This window comes from Tribolium castaneum, chromosome 3, assembly GCF_031307605.1.
Source record: "Tribolium castaneum strain GA2 chromosome 3, icTriCast1.1, whole genome shotgun sequence".
NCBI classification, from domain to species: domain Eukaryota; kingdom Metazoa; phylum Arthropoda; class Insecta; order Coleoptera; family Tenebrionidae; genus Tribolium; species Tribolium castaneum.
The window spans coordinates 18,939,140-18,949,730 of NC_087396.1; the positions used below are offsets into that span (position 1 = coordinate 18,939,140).

At 33.2% G+C, this 10,591-nt stretch overlaps 2 protein-coding genes across 2 annotated transcripts; one reads left to right on the plus strand and one right to left on the minus strand.

Annotated features, from left to right (window-relative positions):
- Positions 1–1,943: 1,943 nt before the first annotated feature.
- On the plus strand, positions 1,944–7,537 carry LOC655128 (uncharacterized protein). The gene is made up of 6 exons (XM_961637.5): positions 1,944–2,499; positions 4,246–4,484; positions 4,727–4,938; positions 4,991–5,151; positions 6,816–7,018; positions 7,067–7,537. The coding sequence occupies exons 1-6, from the start codon at positions 2,296–2,298 to the stop codon at positions 7,092–7,094; spliced, it is 1,047 nt and encodes a 348-aa protein (XP_966730.3). The 5' UTR covers positions 1,944–2,295; the 3' UTR covers positions 7,095–7,537.
- LOC103313178 (uncharacterized protein) lies at positions 7,154–9,291 on the minus strand. Its single transcript, XM_008195743.3, has 6 exons — positions 8,790–9,291; positions 8,508–8,737; positions 8,276–8,457; positions 7,945–8,217; positions 7,701–7,892; positions 7,154–7,652 (listed from the first exon to the last, which is right to left on the minus strand). The coding sequence occupies exons 1-6, from the start codon at positions 8,984–8,986 to the stop codon at positions 7,572–7,574; spliced, it is 1,155 nt and encodes a 384-aa protein (XP_008193965.1). The 5' UTR covers positions 8,987–9,291; the 3' UTR covers positions 7,154–7,571.
- Between the last annotated feature and the right edge of the window lie 1,300 nt (positions 9,292–10,591).

The following is a 10,591-nucleotide window of genomic DNA, read 5'->3' on the forward strand; positions in this document are numbered from 1 at the left end:
TTTTCTATCTAAACTGAATACCTGAGAAACAAAAAGAAAAATCTAGCGTACCAGTGTTCTTAAATTTTATTTGTATATTAACCCTGAATTAATTTTTGTTACTGAAACAGAAGTAAACACCGTCTTTATCTTCTTCATTTTAAATAAGGTAGGTGTAATGGTTTTTTAAACATCACAAAAATTTTGGAAATAGAGTTTAAAATGTGAAAATTCCGTTTCGTTTATTCTTATAAATAGCATCCAATTTTTTAAGAGATATCCTTTCCACATTTTTGGATAACTCTGACTCGATGTTTTACCAACAACATGAAAATAGTACTTAATTGCATTTTTTATTTATTTAGTTATTGTATTTTTTTATTATTTCGCCTCAAAAACATTTTTATAATATGTACGAGTAGTTAGTATCTTTTGGAATGTAGACAGTTTTAAACCCAGAAACCATTGTGTTGTGGCCTAATTGTGTACTTACCGTGTTATTTTCGTCTATTATGAAGAGAATTTGGCAAAGCATCAAACAAATGTTCATTTCTGTGAAACATCTGCCGGTTAAGCCTTGTGGTCAAACATTCATTAATCTCAATACCAAATGGAGGAAAGTAACAAAACTAAAACTGCTATTACCTACCTACCTTATAATCAATAAAACAGTTTGATCTTCCACTTTTTTAAATATAAAAAAATAATCTCGGTACCCCAAGAAATAAATGTAAAGAAAAAAAAGATAAAAATGTAACATCATTCTTCCTTTATTATTTTTATTATTATTTATTATTTTTAATAATTTCAGTAAAAATTACTTTATAAAAAATGTTTCTGTATTCTGTACTATCTGGAAATGGTAATTTCAAATTACCACTTCCTTCAGATACAGTAGAATTCGGTTATAACGAACCCGCTTATTTTAACAAATTTCCGGATATAAGTACTCTGCCAAAGTCGCATTTTACCTAATAATTCTTTTTTGAATAAGGTTGGTAAAAATGTAGAACAGTTATTATTAATGATATATATTAATGATTTTTGAGTAATGACGTAACTTTTTTGTGAAAATCGACATTTTCTATTGCTTAGGTACTGTTTTTGATGGTGCACTCCTTTATTTTTTTTTGGTAATAAAGAAAAAAATTAAAAAAAAATTTTTACCTACACAAAAAATACTAAAATGTGAAAAGTCTTATTTTGTTGTTCTTTCCTTAACTAGGTATATTTTAAGCCGATTGGCAAAAAAAAATAAAAAACAATCACCACCTATAAAATAAGGCAGGAAAGGAAGATAAAGCTTTTCAAATGTAAACAGAGCAACATATTTAATAGCAAACGCTCATTTCTCATTTCCGTGTGGTTATTACTCGTTGTTAGTTTTTAAACCCTCCATAAACTCTATCTCTGGCTGCGCCACTGGATATAACGAACTTACAATATTTTGATATATTTTTCGTTATAAACGTACACCGCTCTATTCGACAAATTTTAACCTGTTTTCAACAAAAAACCTGTGTGTTATTCATAAAGAATAAGGTAGTTTTCACATTTATAATTCAAATTTGTAGGTTTTAAGATGGGTAAACCACATAATAAAGAGAGGTCTTTTCATTCTTTTGTATATCCCAAAACTTGACAGACTCTGTCTGCACATGGTGTTACATAAAAAAATTAGTGCTTTAATTAATCAAAGCAACAGACTGAAGTAAATATTTATTTTTTCGCCGGTCCAAAAACGTATTCTTACACAAATTCCCAACATAGAAATTGCGACTTATTTTATTGTGACAAAGGTTTCTCTGTATTCAAACAAGAAATCGGGTCATACATATTTATTAATCATTACGCATACATTAGAAAAATTTGCACAGACTTCCTGGTCCAAGTCGTTATCAGCATCAAAATAGATTTTTGTCCAATAAACCTAAATTATTCCGTCAACATAATAACCCGAGATAAACATAATCAGCTTTAATCTCCGCCGACCATTAAGTAAAACGTAAACACCATGCGTATTACCATAAACAACCCAACGCAAGGTTTCTAATGTTTTGGTCGGCTCTAGACCATCAGCTGATTCACCTGAGCCCACCATTCTTTGTTGTCCAAACCAGCAGCTGACTGTCATCCCCTCCACACCGCGTACGTCACACCCCAGCCGGCCAATCAGACCCCGAGCTGGGGCATTCCGTGGTGGGGAGGGCATGTCAAACTGAGGCGTCACGTCAGCTGTTTTCTGGTTATGTGCGAGGTGTAGAGGTAGACAGGAAGTCAGCTGTTGTGTGTTTAACTTGGAACGCATTCACCACAATGTCGGAAGCTGAGGCGACGACGTCCACCACGGACTCCACGGAGCCGGAGAAGATCACTGAAGACCTGCTCGAGCCGGAGGCGAAACGTCGCAAAACCGCCGCCATACAGCAGGACGAAAAGAAGTACAGGCTCGAGGAGAGGCTGGGAGGAATTCTCTGCTGCGCAGTTTGCCTAGACCTGCCCAAAGCCGCCGTTTACCAGGTAAGTGCCTTTGCCTCCTGCAGATTTCCCTAGATTACGTAACACTACGTCTTTGTCCCGTTCCGCTGCGCTCCTGTATTGATTTTCAGGACACTGCGGCTATATTTAAACGCGTTCAAGGGCCGAGGCTCGGGGTCTCCGCTCGACCTCCATTATGCTTTATCGTGGTTTTGCGCACAATTTTTACCAATTATTGTGTGCCAAACCATGGGTTTATCTCATCTACTCTTTTTGTTTTACCACATTTGTCTGCGTCATCCTCAGTTTGTAATTAAATACTATTGTACTTTTTTCATTGTTACAATGTAGAATAGTCATTTTTTGTAACTGTGATACTTAAATAATAAGACTCTGGATGTGATAATTGATAACTACTTTAACGAGTTCTTCTATTTTATAACAACGATGATTTTTGGTTCGACGTTGCAAATAAATGTATTATTAAATTTATATTTTAGTCATTATTCATATTTAGATATAGTATTTATTTTCCCCATCCTGTCCCATTTCTTTGTTGGTTTCGAAAAGAGCACAAGATTTTTATTTAACCACGAAATAAGAGAGGTAGGTAGCGACGACCAAGGCTGGGTTACTAGTAATTTTTACAAGTCACGAAATGGCACCACTTTCGATTAACATTTAACCCTAAGTTAATACTCTTTGGAAAACACATTTTCCATACGATTTAACTTGAAAAGTTAAAGTTAACCATAAGCGGTCACGCCACTTAAAAAGTTCAATCAATGCTATTTGAACAATGGTAGAGAAGGTAACGTAATGGTAAAATAAAGTAGCACCACCAGGGGCGGATCCAGAATTTTCATCAGGGGGTGAAATGTGAGCCTGGATAATCCACCATAAAACGTAAATTTTTTTGAATGAAAGAATTACTGCCCTTTCAGAAATCTGAAATATTTTCCTCACAATGCAATAAGTTTAAATTTTTAGAGGTTCAGTTATTAAAATCGTAACTGGTCCAATTTGTTCTACAAAACGTTTCTCAATTATTAATTATTGCCAAGAAATAAATTTGTAGATTTTAGGTCCAAGTCGTTATCAGCATAATAGATTTGTCCAACAAACCTAAATTATTCCGCCAACATAATAACCCTTGATAAACATAATCAGCTTTAATTTCCACCGACCATTAAACATTTTTGATTTTATGCAGAATAAGTAATAAAAAAAAATATTTACCTATTGTGTTTGTTTGCTTTCAATTGCTAATTTGCAAAATTTATTTACAAATAAGTTAAGTACAATATTTTTTACAACGAATAACTCAAAAGAAAATTTGGTAACTTGGTTTTTTACTGATGTGACTAAATTTACAAAATTGAATTATATATTTAAGTGATTTCAACTAGTTTCGAAAAGGCTGCCGTGAGATTATAAGAAACAAGTAGAAGTGTTGTTAAATGAAACCAAAGTGTAGTTGGTGAAGCGTATTGGGGGTTTTGGATCCGGCCCTGGCGCACCGCCGCTCTCACTCAATGTGGTCAGTTGGCAGAGGGTAAAAATTTGAGTTAGAGCGGTGGCGAGTATATTCGTTGAGTACATACAGCCTTATTGATAAAATTTATGTTAGTTCCAGGATATGAAGAGGATTGGTAAGTGTCTCCAAAGCTTAATTAATGTCTGTGGGGTGGGAACAAAACATTTCGAACAATTTCACACAAAAAACTTTTTTTGAAGGATGAGACGTTTCGAAGCCATTACAGTATATTTTATGTGCGTGTATTGCAGTGCAGCAATGGTCACTTGATGTGTGCCGGATGTTTCACGCACATCCTCGCCGATGCCCGTTTGCGTGACGAAACGTCAACATGTCCCACTTGCCGCGTGGAAATCTGCAAGACATTGGCGACGAGAAATTTGGCTGTTGAAAACGCCGTCTCGGAACTACCCTCCGAATGTCAGTTCTGCAACAAGCAGTTTCCGAGGAATTCCTTGGAAAAGCACGAAGACGAGGAATGCGAGGACAGGTTTATTTCTAACACAACTTTTAGTGCAGGCGCTAGACGCTTTCAAGTGCGCAAAATATAACAACCGGCAACTGTATCCCAAAACAAATAAAACGATAGAAAAAATATAGACACAAGATACAAATGAATGAATTCTGTGTTTATATCAGTTATTGACACGATGCGGTTGTCATACGTTGCACGCTCATTTCTTCTAGCGTCTCGTCTCATTCGGGGACGATAACGAGTGTTTTTCTGTGCAGAATTTCAGGTTGCAAGTACCACAGGATCGGGTGTCCGTGGAGAGGACCAGTGCATGAAAGGGCGCAACATGAAAAAGAATGCGGACATCCGCATAAGTCTGGGGCGGAAGTTATGGAGGCTTTGGAAATACTCGATCAGCAGCTGATTGAAGAAAGAAAACTATACAAGACGATATTTGAGTTGTTGGGTTACGATAAAATTACTTTTAACGGTACAATTCAAAAACTGATGTCCATTGTTGTATTGATGGATTTTTATTGCAGATATTCAGTTGAAGCCGTATCGTACCGACGATTTTGTCCATCGATTATTTTATGAATCATCGCGATTTTCGGCCTTCAATAATCAGTGGGTAGTCAAAGCTAAAATTAGTGATAATCAGAAGGACCCCACACAAAGCTCAGAACGAGATATGACTTATCAGGTACTGAAAATTTATTATTATGAGTATCATTTTATTTGTTTTGGCGCGATTTAATCAGAAAGTCTTGATTAAGATAAAATATGTATGTAAATAATAATATATTTCCACCAGATCTAATTTGAAACAGTCGTAATTTAACAAAAAAATTATCTTTCTACAGCTTTAAAATAATTCATTTTTTTATCATTCACCACTAAAGACTGGATTTTAGGACCTTTACATATGATAACAAAAGACAGTGAAAGTATAAAATAGGACTTTATAATAGGAAAATAAGTCTTAAGGTCCTATATCAAATACTTGATAAAAACAAACAAAAAAATATTAAAACATTTGTTCGCATTATTAAAGCTTCTAAATCCAAAATAAAAAATATATATTTTTTACAACCCCTCCGATAAGTGCTAGTATATTAATAAAATTTGGTAATACAAAGAAACTGTTAGGATTGCTTTAGCAGCAATTATTATGTAAGTATGCATTTATTATTTTTGTTTAAATATGCATTTCATTGATATTTATCTCCCTTTTTCCTATTAACTACTACTTTTGAGGTTTAGTTTTTCAGAGACCCAAAAAGTCATAGATATTGGTCGAAATCGGAATACGTCTTCATAGCTAGACCCAAGAGTCAGAAACTGATTACCTCTTTAAAAGATTTAAAAAAACTTTTTGTGTTTAAAAAATTGAAAAAGATGACAAAATCATGATTTTAAAATAAATAGAATCCAAAAGGCATGTTTTCCCAAGTCTAGTCTTTATTCATTACAGATATCCTAGAAGAATTTTAAAAATGATTTATTTGGAAAAAAACAAAATTTTGACCTTTTTACTCGCGTGTTTAATCTTTTTTTGCATAAAATAGGTGTATTAGATGTTCCAAAGCTATAAAAACGCCAACGTCGCATTTTCTCTTAAAATTAGCTATTATAAATAATTAGTGCACTTTAAAAAAGTAATACCTAATATAATTTACACTTTTCATCAGAGATCTAATCATTAATAACTATTTTACAATTATTTAAATCTTCTTTTAAAAAAAATAATTTGGTAAAATGCGACGTTACTTAACGTGCTTTGTTGTCTGTCTGCCTGTTTCATATTTTCCGAGCCAAATTTTTAGAAGGTTTTTGTTCGAATGAATTGAAATTTCGCATACTTACGTAATCTTCGTGACAATGCAATTCTACTATAGTTAATTACCCCCTAAAGATGGGGTTTTAAAGTTTTAGATTAAAAAGGGTTAAGCTAAAAAGCACACTGCTAACTCACTTGGAGAAATATATTAATATTTAATCATGTTCATTACGTTTTGTTATAAAGAAATGTCGCTAATTTTTTTATCTTTGATGACAAACAGAACAGAAGTTAGGACATGCTGTCAAATGCTAACATTTGTTTTCTACCACATACCACAACAAATTCACAAATTAGCAAAGTAATGGTGTTACAACGTAGTGAAACTGCAACTAAAGACAAACACAATTAGAATAAGTAAAAACTTAAAAGCAAATAAATAATATTTAAAAAAATGTTTTTTAAAAGACATTTTATCTTTTTTTTTTACAAAATGTGTTCTAACTCTTGTGTCTGATTTTATGTCTACTTCATGTTTAACCTCGAATTCTCGAAGTTTACTTATTTTATTTTGTTTTTTTTTTTAGTTAATCCTGAAATCAAAAACATCTACCCCCTTGAGTTTGAGTTACATCGTCTTACGAGGTCCTGTCGGAGATGTGAAGATAAATCCTCGAGTCTACAATTTCGATTTCACAGAACAAGAAACCGAAACTCCCTACGAACACTTTCCCCTACCAGACACAGCTGAATGTAATCGTTTACTAGCAGCAAAAACAATTAATTTCAGGTACTGTATTGCGTCGTAAAAATTCATGTTTCTATTGCTAATTTTCAGGTTAATCATGTTTTTGGCCTCAAAATAAGTTATTTTCGCATCGTCGCACCCAAAATTCTAGTTCGTATTTACTTATTCTGACCCTCATTTTCTTTTTTTTTTTTTGGCTGAATATACTGGAATGTCTATTTAAAAGAAGTTTGTATTTTGATTAAGTTAGCTGAAGATCTCTATAGAGTTTAGGAGTTTTTATATTTAGATCTTTATTTTATACATTTTATATATTTTTGGATTGTGAGATGTTTTTCGTTTTACAATAACATTTGTTTTGTTACCAACATTTGTGTGTTGCCATTATTTTTAGTTTAATTTTTTTTTGGAAACGTTTTAATAACATTGTGTCATTTTATTTAACTAATGGCTTTTGTCACTGTCATTCTCAGCATTATAAAGGTAGCATAGAATAAATTAATTTATATATTCTTAATTGTAAGAAAAGGGATATTGGTAGAAATTAAATGTTCAAAAATGCTCAACTTACTTTTATTCTTTTCGTTCAGAAAAATCACCCTCTTTCACACTTTACAGTGGTGACATCCCACACATTTAGAATTCCCTTTTCTCCACCAGTCAACAACAAATTTATCTAAAATCCAAAATCAAAACGGAACAAAACCACTGTCAAAAAACTTACATTCAAATTGGACCAGCTGGAACGAACTCGCTGCTTATTTGCGGGGAATCCCAGAGCTGGTTTTACAGCATTGCCAACTACCGTTAATCCTCTAAAACATTCTCCGTCGCAGTAATTAGATCCCGCCAATACCAACATACTATTAGCACCACCATGTACGTCCACAATGTACACATGTTCTTCCGATTTCCTCTAAAAATGTTTGTTATTTGCATTTTAAATTATTTCAATCACAATTATTTACTTTAATTTCTTTAGCAATTTCAGTTCTGTGTAAATGAAAATAGGGCTGGGAGTCTTCTACTTTCCAAAATTGTACGTCAGCTGTGTGAGTTACACAGCTTATGATATCGTTTCTTCCTTGTTGAAACCAGGCCAGTTTTTCAATTGATGATTCAGTATTTAACGAATCAATCAACGCATCCTCCTCATTGTTTTCGGAGAGATCGTACAAATTTATCAAACCATCTACTGACCCCGATATCAATTTGTTCGAATCATCTGAGTGAAATTTGAGCTAAATAATAATGTAATTAATTATAAAAAATTAAAACATGAAACGAAAAGTGAAGTACCTGCGTGATATCGTCAGTATGTGATTCCCAATAGCCCCCCAAAAGCGAATTTTTCCTAACATCCCAGAACAAAATGAAAGAATCGCCTTCAAACAAATTCGTGCCTGCCGCTAGCAATTTATTATTTGGCGAAATATCGAAACAATTAAATGATTTAATTGTTCCATCTTCAACAGTTGTGTCTATGCGTGAAAAAAAAGGCAATTGAGGCAACTTGAAGGTCAAAACTCACCTTTAAATTGAAGAGAGCTTCGTTTTGGTGCCCGAATATCCCAAAGCCTTACAGTTCCATCACATGACCCTGTATAAAGCAAGTTACTATTTTCACTACTAAACTTAACTTCACTAATTACGTCACTGTGTTCACCCAAAACTGCTAATTTATCTATTTGGTTGTTGCTCAAACTGTACACTTCGCACGTATTGTTTGACAAATTTACAGCAACGTTTGGGTTAGTTTCCCTGAAATATTCAAATTAATTTGCACATCTTGAATACGGGAAATTAAGTTTACAAGGTCCCCGCAATTTGCAGAATGTAATGTTGGTCCAGTGCAATCGGTTTCTCAAGCAGAGGTTTACATTGCTTGAATAAGTTTTGAATTTCTGCATTGTCGCAAGTATCAGAATCTTCTACTGGAGTACAATTTGGTTTGGGTTCTTCAGATTCCAGTTCTAAATGCCGCATTTTCAATATAGGGTCCAAACTCATTCACAATATTCACATAAATAACCTCACTTCACAATTCAAGAAACAAATTAAATGGAACTGATATACTGTCACGTCAAATTAAATTAAATTTATATTTAAAATCACAATTAACTGAAATGTTGGACCAAATTGTTGGAAATATTGTAAAAAATCATAAAGACATTTGTAGGTTATAAACACGTGTCCGCGTTTTTAATAACGCGCCAATGCGCAGGCGCGAGCGCAATTTGTGCCCTTAGGGCCGATTTATAGAAAGCGAAATTAAGATTTAATTCAGAATTAAACTAAATCGAATTAAGCTGCAATTTAAAATGCATTGATTTTATTTTTTGTTTTTATATTTTTTTGTATTTTTTTTCGCAGTGTAAATTATAATTGCGTTCATATTACCTTTCTTTTAAAACACGGAAATGCTAACATCGCATTTTACCAAATTATTCTGTTTTTTAAATAATAACGTCATTGAATATTTGAATAATTTATAACAACTAATTTAAACGAAAATGCGATATTGCTTTTTCTATTGAATTAGAGTGGATATTATGTGTTGTGATCTTGAATGTGATTTATAAATTGTAATTTATAAATAATCTTGGACGTGAAGACGTAAGTAATATTGAGATGGAAAAAATGTCTCGCTTCTCGCTGTATGGCCATCTGTACATTAATTTTTCCGACTCTTTAAAATCGCTTTGCAGAAGCATTTTTAAATTAATGACCAAACTGAACTAATCAGATGCTGTGATGTAGACATAAGGTTTAGTATTTTTGTAAATAATAATATTATACTAAACAGATAAACTAACAGAGAAAACTAGGATGAATTTTAGAAATGCCAACATACGGTATCTCTGTATAATCAAAAATATTTTCCTGAAATACCTGCTACGGTATGAATAACGTCTACAAAATATCAAAAGTCCAACTGAGCTACAGAAGACGGGAGCTGAGCTGGGCCATCCTGTATACATATCCATAGATGTTTACCGGATGATTCAAAAATACCGGAGAATCTCTCGGGTGCTTTAAAAGACATACAACTGAATTAAAAGTTCCTATGACAAAAAATTGTTTGAGCCTTTTTGCATAAGATATATCGCTTAACATTCAATTTTTAAATTAAGTTTTTGGTGCTTCAGGTATTTTTTACGACAACTCTTGGAACTATAAACAAAACCTGTTAAAAAAATTAACAATTAGTGTCTATAATGTACAAAACAATTAAAAAAAAAGAAAAGGGAAAAGAAAGAAAAGAGCAACAATCGATACCGATGCTAATGCTTAATGTTTAAATTATCTCAGACAACTTTCATTTCTATCTTCCAATATCGTTCTGTGACTTTGCAGAAGCAGAAGCATTGCAGAAGCATTTTTCGACTTTCTTGGACGTGGTGCACCCTTAGGGCTTGTATGGTCCTATTAAATGTCCAAAATACAGTTTTAACTATACTAAGAGATGAAGAAAATTTATCTAATGTAGAATCTAACTCACCCATTGGATTGCGCCAAAATTGCTCCAAATATTGCTTAGATCTCATATTTTCGGTGAACTTTTGTGCGCAGAGAAGGCGTCGTGCGGCACCGACTTTGTCATTTTTTTTATAC